Below are 21,797 nucleotides of genomic sequence, written 5' to 3'. Positions count from 1 at the left end.
GCCTTGCTCAATGGGTTACGGATCTGGTGTTGCCATGAGCTGTGGTGTAGATTGCAGGTGAGGCTCGGGTCTGGTGTCGCTGTGGCTCTGGTTGTAGGCAGGCAGCTACAGCTCTGAGTAGACCCCTAGCCTGGGAACCTCCATATGCCGCGGGTGTGGCCCTAAAAAGACAAAAAGACCAAAAAAAAAAAAAAAAATCCCATTAGCTAATATAAAGCACAAATGAACCTTTCCACAGAAAAAGTCAGGGACTTGGAGAATAGGCTTGTGGTTGCCAAGCGGGAAGGGGGAGGAAGTGGGATGGATTGGGAAGCTGGGGTTAACAGATGCAAACTATTGCCTTTGGAATGGATAAGCGACGAGATCCTGCTGTGCAGCACTGGGAACTGCATCTAGTCACTTATAATGGAGCCTGATAACGTGAGAAAAAAGAATGTATACATGTGTGTGCGACTGGGTCACCCTGCTGCACAGTAGAAAATTGACAGAACACTGTAAACCAGCTATAATGGAAAAATAAAAATCATTTAAAAAGAAAGGAACAATTCTGTTTTTGGTCACTGGACTGTTTCTTTGAATATAACTCTGGTGAAACGATAATAATCATCTGAGGCTAAACTATGTGAAATTGCCAGTATTTAGTTTTGTGACCCAGGAAAAATGACACTTTTATGCGACCCAATCTAATGGCTTATTTACGGAGCACTTGCCGTGTATCAGGCATGGTTCCAAAGGCTTAGCAGGTGGCCTTAAAAGGGCAACGCATTTTAATCCTCACGACGACCCTGGGAGGCAGCCACCATTAGTTTCCCCATTCACACGGCGGGAACTGGGGCACGGAGAGGTTTAGGAAGCACCCAGCTAAGAAGTGGGTGATCTTGTATCGGAACCCGCTGGGCTCCAGAGCCAATGCGCTGAAACACGTGCCAGGTACTGAGGTGGCACTGGAAGCCAGGGAGCAGCGAGAAACAGCTCTCGCAGTGGAGGCCAGCCATGGCCTCGGCTCATTAGAAGCCAGTGAGTAACGGGAAGAAAGACTCTGCAACCATGGCAGAGGGCAGTGCCACGTGGCAGCGCCACTTTGGAATGGGTGGGTGACAAGTGAAGAGTCTCTGGCGGGTCAGATGCACCTGCAGGCACAGGGGAGAGAAATGGGGTTGAATCCCCTGCTGGACACCTACCCACCTACGGAATTTCTCTGAGGGTGTCAGGTATGTACCACTGCCTAACAGATGGCAATTAAGCGGCTTAAAACCACAAACGTTGATTATCTCACAGCTTCTGGGGGTTAGGGATTCAGGACTGATTTAGCTGAGGGATTGGGGTTCAGGGTCTCTCATGAGATTCCACTCAATTTATGGACCAGAGCGGCACCTTTGTTACACGTGATGAACCTGCACACCATCATCGCCCAAAGGCCACGGCTGGCATCAGAGTTCCCGTGTGCACGTCCGCAGGTTTAGACAAGTGTATAATGACCATTCACCTACCACTGCAACGTCAGCTACAAGTCTCACTACCCTGTGACCTCCAAGCTCGAACGAGTCATCCTCCCCCGCCAGCTCCTGCCACCATCTCTCACTGTCTCCACAGCTCTGCCTCTTCCAGGACGTCAAAGGGTTACACTGTGACCACACAGAGCCTTTTCAGATTGGCTTCTCTCACTCAGTAATACATGCTGAAGTTGCCTCCAGGTCTTTTCATCGTTTGATAGCACCTTTCTTTTTAGCTCGTATTGCCATTACTATCATTCGCCATTAAATTTGGGGGTAATCTGTTAGGCAGCAATAGATAACTCGATATCCTTCCCAAGCTCCCCCTAACTAGCCTTAAGGGCTAAAATAAAAAGAGATATTTATGTTTTGACTTCACTCTTTCATTCACCCAACTCTTAAACCCAAGAGTAGATCTAGCTTCAGACACGGCTAGATCCAGGCAACTCAAATGATGTCACAGGGCTCCGAGGGGCTTTTCTATGGGTTCTGCTTTCCTCACTGGCAGCTCGAAGTGTTTCTGGATTTAACAGCTCGAGATTCCCATAGAAGAAAGGGATCTGCCCCAAATGCCACCATAAACCCCAAGGAAGACCCGAGTCGTGTGCTGTCACAGTGAGTCATGTTTTGAAGCTCAAGTCACAACTCTACCAACAGTGGCTTAGATAAGAACCACACAGATGTTTATTATTTCCTTAGAGGAAGCCCAGAAGTAGGAGGTTAGCACTGGTCAAATAGCAAGGACCTGAACTCTTTTTTCCTCTGCTCTACTTTCATGCTTATTGCCTCAGTTATCATATGGCTTCCTCAGCTCTAGGCATCACATCTGCATTCAGGGCAGGAAGGAAAGAGGATGCGTAGACAAGCTCACAGACGAAATATTGGGGCGGGGGGGAGAAGGGGAGCTCACAAGTCTTTAATTTAGCCAGCTTCAGTTCCAAAACAAGGGCTGGAAGGATGGGTGTGGGTCCCTGTTTAAAGCCAGGCATGGGGTGGGCAGAGCACGAGGGCAAAGGTCAGGGTTGAGAGCATTTTGGGGTTAGAGGGCGAGCCCTAAGGAGGGGGAGAGGAAGTAAGGGTACCATGGCTAGCCAGGAGTGCCAAGCTTTGCTACGTCAGCCATTGTATTCCCCAGGGGATTGGTTCCAGGACCCCCAATACCAAAATCCACACATGCTCAAGTCTTTACACGAGAAATGACAATATTTGCACATAACCTACTTACATCCTCCCAAATACTTTTTTTGTTTGTTTTTTACTTTTTACGGCCACATCCACGGCATATGAGGGTCCCAGGCTAGGGGTCCAATCGGAGCTACAGCTGTCGGCTTACACCACAGCCACAGCAACACCAGATCCAAGCCGAGTTTGTGACCTACACCACAGCTCACGGCAACAACGGATCCTTAACTCACTGAGTGAGGCCAAGGATCAAACCCGTGTCTTCATGGATGCTAGTCAGATTCGTTAACCACTGAGCCACGATGACAAATACGTTAAACAATCTCTAGATTTATTTATTTATTTTTAATCTTTTTTAGGGCTGCACCCGTGGCACATGGAAGTTCTCAGTCTAGGGGTTGAATTAGAGCTGCAGCTGCCGGCCTGCACCACAGCCACAACAATGCTAGATCCGTAATCCACCGAGTGACGCCAGGGATCGAACCCGCATCCTCGTGGATACTGGTCGGTTCATAACGCCCTGACCCACGATGGGAACTTCCTCTTCTAGATTTCTTTCTTTTTTTGGTCTTTTTTTTTTGTCTTTTTGCCTTTTCTAGGGCCACACCCGTGGCATATGGAGGTTCCCAGGCTAGGGGTCCAATCGGAGCTGTGGCCACCGGCCTACACCACAGCCACACCAATGCAGGATCCGAGCCACGTCTGCAACCTACACCACAGCTCACGGCAGCAGTGGATCCTTAACCCACTAAGCAAGGCCAGGGATCGAACCCGAAACCTCATGGTTCCTAGTCGGATACGTTAACCACTGAGCCACGACGGGAACGCCTAGATTTCTTTTTTTTTTTTTTGTCTTTTGTCTTTTTGTTGTTGTTGTTGTTGTTGTTGTTGTTGCTATTTCTTGGGCCGCTCCCGAGGCATATGGAGGTTCCCAGACTAGGGGTCGAATCGGAGCTGTAGCCACCGGCCTACGCCAGAGCCACAGCAACACAGGATCCGAGCCGCGTCTGCAACCTACACCACAGCTCACGGCAACGTCGGATCCTTAACCCACTGAGCAAGGGCAGGGCCCGAACCCGCAACCTCATGGTTCCTAGTCGGATTCGTTAACCACTGCGCCACGACGGGAACGCCTAGATTTCTTATAATACCTAATTCAATGTAAATGCTATGTAAACAGTTGCCAGGCTCACAGAAAATTCAAGCTTTGCTTTTTTGGAACTTTGGAAAGTATTTGGAAAAAACTTTCCATCCAAGGTTGGCTGAATGTATGCATTCTGAACCACAGATATGGAAGTGTTTCATTTAATACTCACAATAGCCACATGAGGTCAGTATTACTTAATTTGTACTTAATTTCCAAGACAAGAAAATTGAGAGCTGGAGCAAGTGAATCCTTTGCTTGAGTCATTCACTGGAGAAGTGGATACTGGCAAGACCAGAATTCAAACCCAGGTCTTTTTCTTAGTCCCCAAGCTGACCCCAGAGCCTCCAGGCTTAACGGACATCTGCATTGGTTCCCTACAGAAAGGGTAACTGGGAACCAGGCCCAACTGAGGTCACATGAAGTCACTTTCTGGAAAGACTCCAACTGCTGCAGACCCAACCTGTGCTATCTGAAGCGTCAGGGGTGGGAACCTCACTGCAAAAATCTGCAATCCCCAGGCTGAGATGAGATTTCTGACTGAACTAAACACACACACACACACACACCCCACCACCACCTGAGGCCAAAGAATGAGTCACTGCAAAAATCTGCAATCCCCAGGCTGAGATGAGATTTCTGACTGAATTACACACACACACACACCAACACCTGAGGCCAAAGAATGAGTCCCTCGAACCGTAAAAGTAATGGTCTCACCAGATGAAGCCCACTCTCTCAGGCTGGTCTGGAGCCACAAAGGGGCCCAGGAAGAGGGGTGAGCTGAGCCACCAGACCTGCAGGATGTGGCCGCCAGCTGACTGCGACCAGCACACATAGTGTGTTCTCATTTCTGTAAAATACAATGCAAAGATACTCATGTAAAACCGCTGAGGATGTAGCCTCAACCGTTAGCAATGATTATTTTGCAGTGGGGAGTACAGGAGACCAGGGGCTACCTTATTCTCCAGGTAATACTGCTGCAAAGATTGATTTTTTTAAAAAAAAAGCAGAAAAAATCCAATTATACTTAAAACGAAAAAGCAGTAACATCTGGATAAGTAAATGACATCTAAAAATAAATAAATAAACTGAAGGCAGAGCCAAGCCCAACTCTAAAGGAAGCAATCTGCTCCCCCTCCCCGCCCCGCCCCAGCCCTAAAACCCCGGTCCCAGCCCCCGGTCCTGCGGGGCTGCACTCCCGGGGGTACCCGGGGCCCCCAAGTCTCCGTCCTCCCCCAAACCAGTCTCCAAGGCCCGCTCCCCAGGCTCTGCCCCGGCCCTGGCCTCTGAGCCGAGACGGGGAGGAGGGCCCCCGGCCTGCTGGGCACAGGCCTCCTAGGAACCGCGGGCCCCCAACTCGGCCCCGCGGGCGGGCGCGGCATCGCGTGACCTGCAGCCACGTGACCTGCGCGGGGCGGGGCCGCCAGTGCCGTGTAGCTGCAGCCGCCGCGGGAGGCGTCCGCGTAAGTGGGGAGCCGGGTCCGCGGGGACCCTCCCCGCGGGCGGGGGGCCAGGCGCTGCCCCAGCCTCTGGCGCCCTGGCGCCGGGACCCCCAGCGATCCGCGCAGACCCCTTCCCCGGGGGGTGGGGGCAATGGGCTCGCCAGCGGGAGGGGGGGGGGCGGGAATACCCCTGTACCCCGCCGATCTGGCCACCTCCCCGCGGGCCTTCCCACTCTCATTTGACCGCAGGCAGCGGGGAACGAACGCTCTCCTTCCTGAGCCATTACCTTTAGCCCATGCTCTTTGGGGGGAACTGGGGATCCTCAAAACGAAGCAGGCCAGGGGGAACACCCCTCTCCGGGCCCCCACCTGCCCGAGTGATCCAGGGTGACCCCGTGGCCCTTCTGTTTATCGAGGAGGAGTCCACAGGGAGAGTATCCAGCCAGGTGGCGGTCGAGGGGCGGGGAAGGGGGGCTGCATTGAGCCACAAGATAATTGTCAACCTATTATGTAGTTTACATGCAATTTCTCATCTAATACCATCGTGAAATTTGTCAGGTAGGTGCTGTTTTCAGTAAGATTTCGAAAACGGGCTCAGAGAATTTTGCTCCTTTAACCAAGGTCCTTGGTTAACCAGTTGATAAATGGAAGAACAGAGATTGGAAACCAGGTTTTGGAGTTCCTGTTGTGGCTCAGTGGTTAATGAATCCGACAAGGAACCATGAGGTTGCGGGTTCGATCCCTGGCCTCGCTCAGTGGGTTAAGGATCCGCCGTTGCCCTGAACTGTGGTGTAGGTCACAGACATGGCTTGGATCCCTTGTTGCTGTGGCTCTGGCATAGGCCAGCAGCTACTATAGTTCCAATTAGACCCCTAGCCTGGGAACCTCCATATGCTGAGGGTGCGGCCCTCTCAAAGCAGCACCTCAGAGTGGGTAGTGGAGGCGTTTGGCCCAGCCTGTTAATGCTCCTGACTGAAAGCGTCTTCCTCTTCCTGGCTCAGAACGCATGGAGAGAGGGCGCTGCTGGGTGCCAGGACCTTCTCCCCTCCACCCTAACCACCTCCACCCCCTTCTCCCTGCTCCTTACCTTTTGTCACCTGCCTCTGCAGAACAAGATGAAGCTCATCATCCTGGACCACTACTCCCAGGCCAGTGAGTGGGCGGCCAAATACATCAGGAACCGCATCATCCAGTTTAACCCAGGGCCAGACAAGTACTTCACGTTGGGGCTCCCCACCGGTGCGTTACTGGATGGGGAGGGGGTGGGCGTGGGCGTGGGCATCAGGGGCTTTTCAGGGGCCAGATAAGTAGGCTTCATCAACCAGAGGTCTTTAAGGAGGGCTCTGAGGCGCTGGCCCTACGAGTGATCAACTTGCCTGTCCTCCGGACATACAAGACAGGGGAGCCAGCTTTCTCTCTGGTTCTGAAGGGTCCTGGAGTAGAAGGGATCTTGGTTGGGCAGGAAGAGCTTTTTGATTTTTAGGCCATATCCGGGGTGTTGCCTTTGTTCAGCCAAGTTTCCTGAACAAAATGAAATCCTAATACCCTCAGGTACACATTTTATGTAATGAATCAATTGCTCTGCTCTGGTTCTAGAGCGCACCTAAGCATCACCCTTGGGAGAATTGAGAAGAGAGTCATTTAAAGCATCTTAGGTGAGGCTTCACTAAACACAGGACCTAAGTGAAAAAAACAGTCCCAGTTTCTTTGGGGGGAAAGTCAGAATGTTGCCTTATGGGAAGCTATTTTGACCCCAGCTCATCGAAGCAAATGTTCTGATTCTTTCAGAAGTGCAGTGGGCTTGCCTCAGTGGCCCGTCCACCATGGCAGGCGTCTTCAAGCTTTTTCTGTTGACCGCCCAGTAGTAAAGGTTTTACCCTTCACTGGCTGTGCAGCTTCTGTTTCAACTACTTACTTAACGCTGCTCTTGTAGCTCAGAAGCAGCCATAGACAAACAAAAATGAGCGTGGCCATCTGCCAGTAAAACTTTTGAAGTTTGAGTTTATGTAACTTTCATGTCATAAAATAATATCGTTTTGATGTTTAAAAACTTTAGGGCCTCCTAAAAACTATTCTTAAGTCATGAGCTATATAAAAACAGGTAGCAGCTATGGGCTGGAGCGTCCTGACCTCTGCTATACAGGTGCGCGGGAACCGTATTTGCAGGTACCTGTGAAAGCATCCTGTTTTCTAACCGTGGAGTGACCTTGGGTCAAAGTGTGGGCTTCTGCTGGAACCCCTTCCCTGTTCCCCGTCATCCACGAAATTAGCTCCAAGCCCTTCAGAGTGGTATTCAGGGCCCTCCAAGACCTGGCGCCTTCCTGTCACACTGGAACCAGCACAGCGTTTCCATAGGGACTCCTTGGAACCTTGCTTCTGTTAGATGAAGCACCAGTCAGGTTTCTGGGTGGAAGTCACAGAAACCGACTCGGGCTAATTTAAGCAGAAAAGGAATTTATTGGGTAGATATTGGGGAGCTCACAGAATTGATGGGAAGGCTAGAGGTGTAGCAAATGGACCCGATGAAGCTCAGGGGAAGGGAGAGGGGAGCTGTGTGGCTCAGGCGTGGGATAGGCGTGGGATTATTTCATGTGTCTGGGGCTGCCACCTGTCATTCATTCAGCAGGTATTTGTAGAACACCGGCTGAGTGCCATGCTGTTCTGGGTGACAGGGACACAGCCATGAGTAAAAGAACACAAATCCCTGCCTTCCTAAAGCTTATAGTGGGAGAGAGATGATAAAGGAGCGAATTCACAAACTCTGAGTATGTCAGATGCTGCTAAGAGGGAAGGAGAAGAACGAAGGAGGGAGAGGGGACGGGGAGCGGGAGGGTCTAGGCAGCGGTGGGGTCACCAAGCCGGCCATGGGGCAGGGAAGCTCTCCGAGAAAGTGATGTGTAAAGGCTGAAAGCGGTGAGGTCGCTGAAGGAGAGCATCGCTGCCACAGGGGACAAACCCCTGTGCAAAGGCCCTGAGGTGGAGCTGTTTGGAGCAGGATTCCTAAGCGGGCGGGAGGCAGCCTGGGGCCAGGCTGCATAGAGCCTGTGTTAGGGCTGATGAGCTCTCAGTGAGATGAGACGCCAGTAGTGGGTTATGAAAAGAGCGATGTCGTGTGGGTGGGGCTTTCTTCCATCGTTTTAAAAGTTTCCAGACGTTCAGAAAGGTTGAAAGGACAGCATGGTACCACTTACCTAGATTGGCCAATTGTTAGCATTTTGCCCTATTTGCTTACACCTCTTCTTGCTTATGTTCCATCTGCACACCCAGTTTTTTATCAGCCACTTCAAGTAAGGTCCAGACTTCCCGACACCGTCTGGGTCCTGTCGCACCTGCCTCCTCAGAACAAGGACATTCTCTTCAGTGGCAGCACTGGTCACACACCTGAGGAAGTCACAAGTTTCTCCACAACATCAGCGCATACACAGACTATATTTCTCCTCCCCTTGTCCATGTTTATATTTTATAGTATTTAAAAAAAAACTCATCCAGTGTCCAGTCAAACTTCATGCATATTTGCTTGTTTCTCAGGGTTTGTGGGTGTGTTTTTGTTTTTTGTCTTTTAAGGGCTGCACCTGCCCTTAAAAAAAGGCACATGGAGGCTAGGGATTCCCAGGCTAGGGATTAAATCGGAGCCACATGCCAGTCTACACTACAGCCACAGCAAGACCAGATCCGAGCCAAATCTGCAACCTATGCTGCCATTTGCAGCAAAGCCACATCCTTTAACCCACTGAGCGAGGCCAGGGGTCAAACCCACATCCTCGTGGATAACAGTTGGGTTCTTAACCTGTTGAGCCACAATGGGAACTCCATATATTTACTTTGTTAATCTACAGCAATTCTCGTGCCTTTTTTATGGGTTTTATGACTTCCTGTTTTAATGGCTGCACCCGTGTGTAAGTTTCTGGACCAGGGATTGAATCCGAGCTGGAGCGGATGCCAGGGCTGCGGCAGCACTGGATCCTTTAACCCGCTGAGCTTGTGGGGATCAAACCCACGCCTCTGCAGCAACGCAAGCCAGTGCAGTCGGATTCTTAACCCCCTGCACCACAGCAGGAACTCCTATGACTGACTTTAATGAGACTCAACTCAGGAGTTTGCTGCTCACGGGGCAGTCTTCCCTGAACGTACAGGCTGGCCTGAGCCACAGCCAGCATCGCGGCTTTATGTCCTCACTCCAGACAGAGCTCTTCCAGGGTGGCTGCTGTGCCTCTGGCTTCTCCGTGTCCACAGCACGGTACTGATGGCCCAGGGAAGATCATGTGAGTCCGTCAGTCTAATCACGGTCCTCTCAGCCATCCGTGTGCCAAGGGCTAGGGATCCGGCAGTGGCCAGGAGACACGGTCCCGCCCTCCTGGGGCTTACGGTCTAGGGGGAAGCAGGCATTACACCAGCGCTTAATGGATGGCCGCTGGGATTGAGCACCGGGCAGCCCGTCAGATCTGATGCGTTTCTCCCAGATCTGACAGGTTCTCCTGGTGGAGGAGCCCTGATTCATTCTCGGGCACCCCGGGAGCCGGGGGGCGGGAGGAGGTTCACGGCGGTGGCCTCTCTTGCAGGGAGCACCCCCCTCGGCTGCTACAAGAAGCTGATCGAGTACTACAGGAATGGAGACCTGTCCTTCCAATACGTCAAGACTTTCAACATGGACGAGTACGTGGGTGAGTCTTTCTCTCCCCGGGTCTTACCTGATTCCAGGAGAGCTGTATTCCTCCCCTCCCAGGATCGGCCCAGGACAGGACTGGGACGTCTCCGGCACCAGTGACACTGGTGGCAGGCTCAGTAGCGGCGACACCTGTATCTTCTGGGCCTTGGTTCACTCAGCTCTGACACTGAGGCCAATAAAGCTGAGCTCATAGGCTGGAAGCATTAAGTGATTCCAGAGATGTGGAAGCTTCTTGCCAGCGCAGGCACTTGGTAGCTATCAGTCTGTCTGCTCCTCCGCCTCCTCCCCAGCTCTGTGTCATTTCTTTCTGGAACGAATGGCTGCAGGCGGGATCTGGGGTCCCATGGTTGCACTGCGTCCCCCAGTGTCCGCGTCTGGACTTTTGCTGCTCATCTTCCAGCCCCCTCCCTGCAGGTGTGGAAAAGTGGCACCTTGGGCTTCTGCCACCCTGCCCACCCCCACCATCATTTTCTAATGGCTTCACTTTTAACTTGTTAAACATGGTGGTGAAACATACCTAACATAAAATTTTCCGTCTTAACCATTTTTCCGTGCGTCCACATCGCTGGCCGCCCATCTCCAGAGCTCTTGTCATCTTGCAAAACTGAAACGACCCATTCAGCACCAACCACCTATCTCCCTGCTCTCCCAGCCCCTGAAACATTCACTTGAAACATTTTCTTCTCGGCTGAAAACAAGAAGTCACAAGAAATCCTTTTGGGGAACCCCTCCCACACTGGGGTTCAGGCTGAGCAGGGTGTAGCTGGGGGTGGATGGGGAGGTGGGGGCACAGGGTGAGGGTGGCGCTTCCTTTCCCAGATGGGCGCAGCCCGACCCCTAGGAGACTAGCCACCTCTAGGGGCCAAGGGTGACTCTGGCCTCTAGCCCGTGGTGATCCCCTGGTGCAAAGGCCAGAGGGAGGGGACTGCTCAGTCGCTGGTGTGCGGCTGCTCCGGCCCGGGTCCCACGGCCTCGGGCAGTGGTGGCAGGAGAAACAGACACGAGCTCAGCCTATCCTGCGTGGCTGGGGGTGCCCAAGGCTCCCTGGCGGGCTCCTGCCTGAAGGTGTCTCTGGGGGCTCCGCAGGCCTCCCCCGAGACCACCCCGAGAGCTACCACTCCTTCATGTGGAACAACTTCTTCAAGCACATCGACATCCGCCCGGAAAACACGCACATTCTGGACGGGAACGCAGCCGACCTGCAGGCCGAGTGTGACGCCTTTGAGGAGAAGATCCAGGCTGCGGGCGGGGTCGAGCTGTTTGTCGGAGGTGAGCCTGGCACCCTGCGCCCGGGTTCCGGGCAGACCCGGGGCTGCCACTGGGAAGGAGGCCTGGACCCAGGCCTTTCTCCAGACACCCTCCTCTCCCTGCGCCAGTGCCCGTGGGGGTCATTTATTCGGCCGAGTGGCAGCCCTGGCTCTGCCCTGCCCCGCCCCGCGTGATCCTGGGCGTCTCCTCTCTATGGGCCTCAGTGCCTTATCTGTAAATTGAGGAGGTATCTGGATTTGGACTCAAATTCTAATTCATAGTCGTGGTTTTATGGATCAATCATGGGACTTAGTTAAACATTAAAAATCACAGACTCGGAGTTCCCCTTACAGCTCAGCAGAAACGAACCTGACTAGTATCCATGAGGATGCGGGTTCCATCCCTGGCCCCACTCAGTGGTTAAGGATCCAGCGTTGCCTCGAGCTGTGGTGGAGGTCACTGATGCCACTCAGATCCCAGGTTGCTGTGGCTGTGGTGTAGGCTTGCAGCTGAAGCTCTGATTTGACCCCTAGTTTAGGAGTTTCCATGTGCCGAAGGTGTGGCCCTAAAAAGCAGAAATAAAAAATCACTGACTCATGTAGTTCCAGAAGATTCTACCCTCAGTCCCTGCATGCTGTAGATAGCAGTTGCACCCCAGGGGAGTTTCCTGACTTGCCCAAGGTCACCCGGCCGGCCGCAGCGATGGAGGGGCCGGGGCTCCTGCAGGGCCGCCTTCTTAGCTTTCTGTCTGCCCTGGCCCCCATGGTCGCCCCCGGGGGTGGAGCTGAATAGGCTTTGACTGCTCCAGACATAACCCTCTTTACTCCAGGTGGGGGGGAGGAGGCTAGGAGGGCTCCTGCTGTGAGACTTTGCACCCCGGCCAACTCCTTTCCAGGCCCGGTGTGTGTTACGTGGTGTGACTCTGTCCCAGCTGCAGACCCCTGGCTGCTGGCAGGAGAGAGAGGGAGAGCCTTGGGGGCAGAAGCTTTTTGGGTGGTTCCTCACTTAGCTTCGGGAGGGTGGCAGCAAGTCGCCAGACAGAAATGAGGGGATGGGCCTAGGCCCCGGGGTCGGGGAGGACAGAGGCCCCGTCTGCAGGGCTTTTCCTCAGACCCAGGCAGGGAAGGAGAGGTGGTCCCTTGCTGACACCCTGGCTCCCGGGACTGACAAGGCTGCCCTGACCGTCTCTCCTGGGCAGGCATCGGCCCTGATGGACACATCGCCTTCAACGAGCCGGGCTCCAGTCTGGTGTCCAGGACGCGGGTGAAGACGCTGGCCATGGACACCATCCTGGCCAACGCTCGGTTCTTCGATGGAGATCTCGCCAAGGTGCCCACCATGGCCCTGACAGTGGGCGTGGGCACCGTCATGGACGCCAGAGAGGTAAGGGCACAAGGGGCCACAGGCCGTCCTGGGGGCCGGACGTGTCATCTTTTTGCTCTTAATTGACTACACAGGCGCCATGAATACCCTATAAATAAGGCTCAGCTCTTCTCCTTTGAATCAGCCGTCCTTCCCAGTGCGGGGGACCTTGCAGCACTGACTGCCCAGCAGGCTGCAGGCTCCTGGTCTCTGCTCATCTACCCTCCAAGCTTCGCACAGGAGCCCAGCGCCGCTCATGTGGGAAGAGGAATTTGTACCTGCCCAGGTGCTGGGAGGGCCCTGCGGTTGGTGGAGTCGCTGTTGAAGGGAGCTCCCCCTGCAACCACAGGCTGCTTGTGGTTAGAGCCTTGGCTCAGGGAGTCATAAATGTGAAGGGTTACTGAAATTGGGAGTCCCCGTCACAGCTCAGTGGTTAACAAACCTGACAAGCATCCGTGAGGACAGGGGTTCAATCCCTGGCCTCGCTCAGTGGGTTAAGGATCTGGTGCTGCCGTGAGCTGTGGTGTAGGTCGCAGGCGTGGCTTGGATCCCCATGTGGCTATGGCTGTGGCTGGCAGCTGCAGCTCCGACTGGACCCCTAGCCTGGGAACTTACACATGCCGTGGGTGCGACCCTAAAAAGAAAAAAAAGAAAAAGAAAAAAAGGAATGTAAACGCCTTGAACTGAATTTAGCCTCTCCGTACAAGGTTTGGTATGATTTGAATTTTCCGTGGTTCGAATTTCCTTACTTTCAGTAGAAGCCTTTTCTCTTCCTTTCTGGGGTATATTCAGTGAGAAGCAGCCGTAGACATTTTAGCTTCAAGTTTCTTGCCCGAGTCTGTAAATAAACCTGTCAATCAGTGAAAAAGGTTCCTTGGGTAAAGTGAACTTGTGTGAAATGAGTGATGGCACAGATTTCTGGTGGGTACCCTCGCGCCAGTGTCTAGGGAGGTCATTCTGCCATTTTTGGCCTTGCACCTTGTAAAAACGGGGGTGTGAGGATTCTTCCTGTGCAGTCATCTTGATCTGGGAAAGGACCCAGGGCTGGAAATCAGGAAATTCTCTTTTCTAAAGTGAGTTCTGTATAGCAGAAATTGACAGAACAATGTCAATCAATTGCAATAAAAAAACCCAAAAACCCAAAAGCAAAAAAATAAAATACACAGTACACTCATAGATAAATAAATAGAGTTCTGGGGTCCTGAGCATAACCTGTTTTCTCATCTTTCAAAGACCCGTAAAGCCCACTTACGGCTCCATGGTTCGACGCCACGGCTCAAGGCTGGAGCGCTGAGCTGTGTTACTGTCACTTTCCAGCACTGACGTTCTTAAGATTGTAACGGCTGAGAGAAGTCTGTGCCTGTTTTATGTAAATGAAAAGCATCACTCCACGTGGCACGAGCAGGTCTGCCACTCTGACCTGCAAGTGACCAGATGAAAGGGCAGCCTGGCTGGGATTGACCTCAGCAGCCCCGAGGGAAGCTCTGACCCCTGCCTCCGAGGCCTCCCTGTAGGCAGTACAGCCTGCGACCTCTTTATCAGTTTGAGCCTGGAAATTCACCCGCGCAGGAGCCCTAGGACCCGGCGTCGCAACCGCTGGGATAAGGCGTGGGCCTCTGTGTGGCACGTCTGCCCACGAGGCACTTTCACGGTCACCATCAAAGGTGCCAGGAGGCCCCGTCACTGGGGGACGGGGGCACGGACTCTGGGTCGCGGGGCGCACCTGCTTTCCCCCGGTGCTCGCGCCCTCGGGCTGCGGGTGTCCAGGGCGGGAGGCCGTGGGACCGCAGGGGTTCCGCGGCTCCTCCCCCAGCGCGGGCTCGCCCTCCGGTCCGCAGGTGATGATCCTCATCACGGGCGCCCACAAGGCCTTTGCTCTGTACAAAGCCATCGAGGAGGGCGTGAGCCACATGTGGACCGTGTCGGCCTTCCAGCAGCACCCCCGCACGGTGTTCGTGTGCGACGAGGACGCCACCCTGGAGCTGAAAGTGAAAACCGTCAAGTATTTCAAAGGTGCGGGGGCGGCGGGGGCCGAGGCGGGGCGGGGCGGGGCGGGGCAGGGGGGGGGGGCGCCGGCCGTGGGGCGGCTCCCGCTGCCTTGCTCTGGCCACTGTGGTTGACACGTGATTTTACGAGAACTCAGTCTTGCCTTCCATCCGGGCGGCAGAGGGGGGCAGGCGATGAAAGGAAGCCTTGCGGTTCGAGGGCTGGCTGGTCATCTCCTTGCAGTGATGCTGAGCCTCCCGAGTCGAGGCACAGGACGGTCGTGAAAATCTTTGCTTCTTCTACTTAAAAAGAGACACACACGGCGTTAAACCACCTTAGGTGGAAGTCTTCATTTACTGAGCAGGCAAATTAGGAATTTACTCTTTGGTGCAAAGAGCCAGCTTTCCTCGAGACCGAATTTATAAAAGTCCCGAGGATTCTAGCGTTTGTCGGGAACAGCAGATCCTTCTCCTCTTCTTGGGGTGCCTGTCATCCGGGCCCACAGAGAAAGGAAGTTCCGGGGGAGAATTTCCGAGCTCCTGGATGTTACTGTCGATAGTCCCGGAGGCCCGCCTCTCCCTGCATTAACGCCTTTTTTGTTCTTCATTTGTTTTAGGTTTAATGCTTGTTCATAACAAGTTGGTGGACCCCTTGTACAGTATCAAAGAGAAAGAAACAGAAAAGAGCCAGTCTTCTAAGAAACCATACAGCGACTAGCCTGTGCCACTTCTAGTTCCCAGTGCCTCACTGGGACAGGCAGGTCTTTCTGGACATTGTCTGTAGGAGGACAGAATTGTATTTCTTTAATCTAGTACAGTTACTCCAGATAAACGTGTGAACTTCCTTTTCTGGCTCTGCGGTGTGGAGTCTAGTCATTGAGTTTAACTACTTATTTATCACTTACTGTCAATCAGAAAAAACAAATCACTCCGTATTTTGGATGTGTGCCTCACCGATTGATCAGGGGATTCGGCTTGCTCTTGTGCCTTTGACACTGTTCACATGTACGACACACCCCGGGCGGGAATTTCTATCCTGTGCACAGATTCTCAATTGAGGGCGCGCGGGGGGCTCCGGTGTGTTGGACGAGGACTCCGAAGTCCTGAGAGCCCCTCCCGAGCAGGCCTTCCCTTGCCTTGAGACTCGCTGCTGCAGAGGAAGGAGCAGAGGCCCTCAGGTCTGAGTCGAGTCTAGGAAGCAGTCCTTCTGGTCCGTAGCAAGCGCCACGTGAAGCAAACTGTCCCTTCCTTCCCCTCGGTTTTTCTGCCCTGTTGGCCTTTCTGGAAACTCAGAGGACTCCTTGGGGAGGATGCAGGTGGGTGGGGCTGGAGAGGAGGCTTTTGCTGATAAACGTCAAAGCCTGGGGGCGGGGGGGGGGCCTGTCTGGGTCATATTCCCCTGTCTCGGGGACCCTCCGGGGGCAAGAGGAAAGCGGAAACCACTTGCCCACCAGAGCTCTGTGTTTTGTTTCAAGGTCTCACTGTGGAGCCTCTGCACATACTCAGGCATAAGGAGGAGCTCCCCTGGGGCAACAGACGCTGCTGAGATTCGGTGCTGGGCTCCGCCAAGGGGACAGACAGGCCAGGCCAGCAGCTCCACTGTGAGTGCAGAAGCAACCACCAGGGACAGGAGCTCCTGCGTCCCTAAGAGCTAAGCGCCAGGACACACAGCATCTGTTTCTAACGTTGCCTAATAGCCTTTGGCTTTTAAAATACCCGGCCCTTCCACCCCTCCAGCCCTCCCAGGTTCGAGGGGCAAGGCTGATGTTCCCAGCACATCAGGAGCTGCCATGCTCTGGCCCTCATCCTTCACTCCACTGCCCTGATGCTTTGGATGCTGCCGCCCCTTGTCCCTGTCGTTGTACCTGTTTGAAGCTGCTGCCGCCTCTATTTCTGGGAAGGATCTTTGAGAGCCAGGCTCAGGCCTCTCTCTAACTGCTGTGTTTTGATACCAGCCTGTCATCTTTAGCTCTCTTACGCGGCTGTGCTGTCATTCTGTTTTAACCCAGTGGATCAATGGATTTGTTTACAATGTGGTATTTTCTATTAAATCAGTATTTTCAAATAAAAGGTGTCATTTATGGACTTCCAGCCCCGAAGGTCAGAAGTGGGTGTAGGCTGACAGTTACATATTTTGGGAATAGCTAGTGAGCAAAGTTTCACACTCACTCCTCACGGCAGCTCAGCGGGAAGCCACAGTCATAGCAACCGTCCATGTCTTCTTCAATCATCGGGGGAAACAGACACAATATTTCAAAAAATGAAGCGCCTGCATGAAAAAATGGTAGGGATGAACAGATGAGCAAAAAGTTGTCAGATTCTGGCTCTACCTGGCATACAGATGAGGGCACTGCTGTTACAAAGAATAAAGCGAATTTGTGACCAGGAGCGTGGATCAGCTGCAATGTACGGCAAGCAGGCTGAGGTTGGTGGTGATTTAGTTTAAAACGTCAACATACTGGAACATCTTGGGTCAATATAACCAACTGAGTTACAAGTAAAAGTTGAAAGAAGGGTTGACTTTTTTAACAAGGTAATTTACACGTCCATAAAATCCCCGTTTTAAATACAAAGTCAGTCATTTCATCTGCGCCCGATCCCGCTCCATCGCCCCCCGATCTCCCTCCTCCGGCCCCGCCCAGCGGACTGCGGATCCAGATCCGCTTTGTCTCTGGGGTCCCCTTCCCCAGACGTTCCATGAGTGGAATCGTACAGCAAGACATCTGATGGGTCTGGCTTCTTTCACGAAGCTTAACATTTCTGAGGTTTACCCATTAAACCCAGAGCAAGCATTCTCATCACTGAAAAGTATTCCATGGTATGGATCTAGCACGTTTTGTTTACCCAGTAAAGAAGGGATGGGATTACATTCTAAACAGATATGTTATAGGAAAAAAGTTCTATATATATATATATTTATGGCAACACCCACAGCATATGGAAGCTTCCAGGCCAGGGACTGAATCTGAGCCAAAGCTGTGACCTACACTGCAGCTGTGGCAAAGCTGGATCTTTAAACCCACTGCACCCAGAGCCAGGGATTGAACCTGCACCTCTGTAGCAACCTGAGCCACTGCAAGATTCTTAACCCACTGCACCACAGTGGGAACTACAAAAAAAAAAAAGAAAAAAAAGAAAAAAAAGAAAATCCTATCAGAATGAAATGAGAAAGGATTTAGTGATGACGCCTGAACTGGAGAAGTCTGTATGAACTCAGGACCTTACAAAGATTTCTTTCCCTGGTGTCTCCCTGGTGGCCCAACAGCAGTGTCCTGCTCTAACCATCCTACACAGGTCAAATGGGAGGCACACTCCTAGGCCAGACCGGGCTCTGATGCTCGGCAGGGCTTCCTGGAGAGGAGTGATACTATTTTGGGAAGCAAGGATCACAGTGGGCCTGGAACATCTTGTTACGACAAAATAAGGATGCTTTAAAAAAATGTCCAAGGCAGTACTGAGAGGACAAAGCAGCCCATTTAATGAGGCTCCCGCTGGCCGGGTTGTGAAAATTTGATCAATAGAGAAATAATAGGAGTTCCCGGTGTGGCTCAGCAGTAATGAACCTGACTAGTATCCATGAGTTTTTTTTTTTTCTTTTTGCTATTTCTTTGGGCCGCTCCCGCGGCATATGGAGGTTCCCAGACTAGGGGTCAAATCGGAGCTATAGCCACCGGCCTACGCCAGAGCCACAGCAACGCGGGATCCGAGCCGCGTCTGCAACCTACACCACAGCTCACAGCAACACCAGACCCTTAACCCACTGAGCAAGGGCAGGGACCGAACCCACAACTTCATGGTTCCTAGTCAAATTCGTTAACCACTGCGCCACGACGGGAACTCCCTAGTATCCATGAGGATGCAGGTTCCATCCCTGGCCTCGCTCAGTGGGTTAAGGATCTGGTGTTTCCAAGAGCTGTGGTGTAGGTCGCAGATGCGGCTCAGATCCTGTGTTGCTGGGGCTGTGGTGCAGGCCAGCAGCTGCAGCTCTGACTGAACCCCTAGCCTGGGAATTTCCATATACCATGGGTACGGCCCTCAGAAAAAGAAAAGAAATAATAGATACGGCTAAGTAAGCAAGTTGAATCTCCAAGACCCCAAGGGTGACACTCAAAAGGGAAAAGAGAATATTCAGCATACACGGAGCTCTATTTCAGGAAGAGAGATGGCCCGTGCTTGGTCTCGTCACACACAGTAGGAAGGAGCAGCAGGCCGACATAAGCGGGCGTCCCCCCATTAAACACGTGTTGATAAAGCAGATACACCGGCCCTCCCCCAGCACCAGCTCGCTCTCTATGGCTTATTCTCTGACCTCCTCAGGTCTCTGTTCAAATGGCATTTAGCGGAGATTCCCTGACCCCCCCCCAACAATCCCAATTCCCCATCCCTCTTTGAGATGTTTGCTTTTTATCTGTCAGTCTGTCTGTCCCTACCTACCTACCTGCTCCTTTTTACAGCCACACCAGCAGCATATGGAGGTTCCCAGACCAGGGGTGGAATCAGAGCCGCAGCTGCAGGCCTACGCCACAGCCACGCAGGATCCGAGCCACTCTGTGACCTACGCCACCGCTTGCAATGGTGCCAGATCCTGAACCTACTGAGCGAGGCCAGGGATCGTATCCGCCTCCTCACAGACACTAGGTCGGATTCTTAAGCTACTGAGCCACAAACAGGAACTCCTCTTTGGGGTATTTTCGGATGCCTCTTTCCGGCGAACCAAAATCCTTACTGTGATGAGATTCTAGCGAAGTGGGCCGAAGTTTCCAAGAAGACATATTTATGACAGAATCGTGGGTAAGGAAACCACCACAGTAATTCAGAACTCAGAGGGCCCTTGACACAAGCTCTTTCCCCCCAGTCCCTCCCGTCTTCTTACAGGCGAATCCATAAAGTCTCAAGCCTCCAATCCCTCTTCCTCCAGCTGCTCTCTCAGCTGACGGCCTTGAAAATAGAAGCAGTTAGGGGAGAACTTCCGCAGCTTCCCACCACCACACACCCCGCCTGCCAGCCCTGTCCTGTGTGCCTTCTGCCACTTGCCCCTTGGCCAGGGCTCCACTTGGGTACTGGATCCAGCTTCTCTTGCCTCCTTGAGGCCACTGCTCCAGCAAGACTCCCCTCTCACCCACAGCATCAAACTGACTTCTTTCCTGGGTCACCTCCATGAAAACACAAAACAAGCTTTAAAAGCAAAGCTCTGCACCCTGCTTGCCCCTCCAATGGCAGCCTCTTCTCCGACCCCCTTCGCAATAAGCAACATTTCTGGACTTACCTGTACACACTCTGCCTCCACACTCCCTCCCTCGTTCTCTCTCTCCCCCAGGATTCCCACTCCACACGTGAACACACTTTTCGCGACGGTCTCACAGTGCCTAGATTTTCTGCACCTTTCATCTTTTCTCTTTCCTTCCCTTTTCTCTTTAACGTCAGTCTGGGACATCCCGATCAACATATGTTCAAGGGCAAGGATTCTTTGCTCTGCTGTGTTCGGTCTGCTGGTGAGCCAGGCCAGCACGAGCATTCATTTGTGTCCATGATTTTATTTCTAGCATTTCTTTCTTAGAGTTTCCAACGTTTGCTTACATGACTTGCATGTTGTCCACTTTTTGCATCAGAGACCTGAGCATATTAATCTTCATGATTTTATTTTATTTGCTTTCTAGAGCCGCACCCGCAGCATATGGAGGTTCCCAGGCTAGGGGTTGAATTGGAGCTGCAGCCGCCGGCCTCCACCACCGCCCCAGCAACGCGGGATCTGAACCGCGTCTGCCACCTACACCACAGCTCGTGACAGCGCTGGATCCTTAACCCACTGAGCGAGGCCAGGGATGGATCCCGCATCCTCACGCATACTATGTGGGTTCGTCACTGCAGAGCCATGATGGCAACTCCTAGTTATTTTAAATTCCCAGTCTGGGAACCCTAAATTCTCTGCTGTATCTGCGTTTGGCTCTGGTGCTTGCTTTCTCTCTTCAGATGTTTTTTTTCCTGCCTGTTTTTTACTTGGACCTGAAGCACTGGGAAATAGGAACTGAGGCAAACAGGCCATTCCCGTGAAGTTTTAGGTTTATCTGGCCAGCAGCTAGGCTATTGCCATGTCTGCTGGAGCTGTCAGAGGCTCCCCTTTCTTCCAGTGTCCTTTGCTTTTGTCTCCCCTGTTGTCTTTGGGTTTCCCTAGAAACTCCTTAACACAGAGGCTGTGTCTCGCTGCTCTTTCAAGAGCCATAATCCGCTGTTACAACACTGGAGCGCTTTAGATGGTAGAGAATTAGGGAGAAGCATTCCTAATCTTATTAAATCTGCTGGATTTCACTGGGCTACAATCTCAGAAGTCCCTTAGCCCTTAGCCAGAGGGGGCTCGAGCCACCCAAAGGTCCTTCTGTTAGGTCACAGAAGACTCTAGCAAAATCCTTCGCCCCGAGGGCAGGCTTCCGCTGCGGAAACAGGAAGATCTGGGTATATTTCAAATTGGGCACTTCCTCCTCCCTGCCACTTGCAGGAGGCGATTCTTCTGCTGTCTCCACAGCGAGAATGCGACAGAGCTCCTGAAGGTCAAACCCAAGAAAGTGTGGGGGCCTCAGACCAGCTCCCAGGGGTAGTTTTTTTTTTTTTTAAGTTGTAATAATTTATTTGAAACTTGCTACAAACTGCTCCCAGGAGTCTGAAACTCTCAAACGGATCCACATTCAGCCCCTAGCAATGCCTGTACATCCTGAGGACCGCCCCAAGCAGCTTCTACTCTGGGTGAGCTGAGCTGCACGGTCTGCCTTTTCCTGTCTTTCTAGTTTTTGTGGACGTGTGCCGTGTCACCTCCGAGCTCTGACCCACCCAAGAGAAGCTGCTTTTCAGTTGGTTGCGCTCTTCTCTCGCTGTGAGGACGTCCCAGTCTTTCTCATCCACACTCCAGCTCGTCACCTCCCTCCACTGATACAGCACTCGTCAAAGCCACCAATGGCCTCTACCCTGATTGCCAAGTCAGCCCTCGGAGCACCTATGACGGGACCTCCGTGCGGTCGGACACGGCCGAGCACACCTTCCTTCAAAGGTGACATGGCTTCGGGAACGTCACACGCTGCTGCTTTTCCCACCCTCCTCGCCACTCGCAGGCTGCTTTGCTGGTGCCTCCTCGTCACCCTGGATTCTAACCATCGGAAGTTAGGACTCAGCCTTTGGAAGGCTTCTCTCTTAAAACTTACTCTCTTGGTAACTGCATCCAGTCTCCTGGTTTTATCGATGGATTGATTTTTGTCATTTGAGGGTCACACCCACGGCACAGGG

The 21,797-nt window shown here is 52.7% G+C and overlaps 1 protein-coding gene and 2 long non-coding RNA genes across 5 annotated transcripts; 1 reads left to right on the top strand and 2 right to left on the bottom strand.

Annotated features, from left to right (window-relative positions):
- Positions 1–5,204: 5,204 nt before the first annotated feature.
- On the top strand, positions 5,205–15,379 carry GNPDA1 (glucosamine-6-phosphate deaminase 1). Its single transcript, XM_047778920.1, has 7 exons — positions 5,205–5,285; positions 6,374–6,503; positions 9,824–9,925; positions 11,017–11,199; positions 12,377–12,561; positions 14,379–14,553; positions 15,143–15,379. The coding sequence occupies exons 2-7, from the start codon at positions 6,380–6,382 to the stop codon at positions 15,241–15,243; spliced, it is 870 nt and encodes a 289-aa protein (XP_047634876.1). The 5' UTR covers positions 5,205–5,285; positions 6,374–6,379; the 3' UTR covers positions 15,244–15,379.
- Positions 7,702–11,022, bottom strand: LOC125126468 (uncharacterized). 2 transcript variants are annotated; one of them, XR_007134633.1, is made up of 3 exons: positions 10,448–11,022; positions 9,953–10,338; positions 7,702–8,645 (listed from the first exon to the last, which is right to left on the bottom strand). It is a non-coding gene; the product is annotated as an uncharacterized LOC125126468 (long non-coding RNA). The 2 variants fall into 2 exon arrangements; XR_007134632.1 differs by lacking the exon at positions 7,702–8,645 and adding an exon at positions 9,285–9,632.
- Positions 13,153–14,383, bottom strand: LOC125126467 (uncharacterized). Of its 2 annotated transcripts, XR_007134631.1 has the most exons (4): positions 14,264–14,383; positions 13,793–13,900; positions 13,290–13,620; positions 13,153–13,174 (listed from the first exon to the last, which is right to left on the bottom strand). It is a non-coding gene; the product is annotated as an uncharacterized LOC125126467 (long non-coding RNA). The 2 variants fall into 2 exon arrangements; XR_007134630.1 differs by having other exon boundaries at positions 13,166–13,620.
- Positions 15,380–21,797: the final 6,418 nt, after the last annotated feature.

The sequence above is a fragment of the Phacochoerus africanus genome, chromosome 4 (assembly GCF_016906955.1).
Source record: "Phacochoerus africanus isolate WHEZ1 chromosome 4, ROS_Pafr_v1, whole genome shotgun sequence".
In the NCBI taxonomy this organism is placed as follows: domain Eukaryota; kingdom Metazoa; phylum Chordata; class Mammalia; order Artiodactyla; family Suidae; genus Phacochoerus; species Phacochoerus africanus.
Note: the sequence above shows the minus strand (reverse complement) of the source record. Positions and strands in the feature narration are given on the sequence as shown.

Bases quoted from the DNA above. Each gene is read 5' to 3' on its own strand.
- GNPDA1 (XM_047778920.1), top strand. From the start codon at position 6,380: ATGAAGCTCATCATCCTGGACCACTACTCCCAGGCCAGTGAGTGGGCG. The intron at 6,504-9,823 runs GTGCGTTACTGG...CCTCTCTTGCAG, and splicing joins CACGTTGGGGCTCCCCACCG to GGAGCACCCCCCTCGGCTGC. The intron at 9,926-11,016 runs GTGAGTCTTTCT...GGGGCTCCGCAG, and splicing joins CAACATGGACGAGTACGTGG to GCCTCCCCCGAGACCACCCC.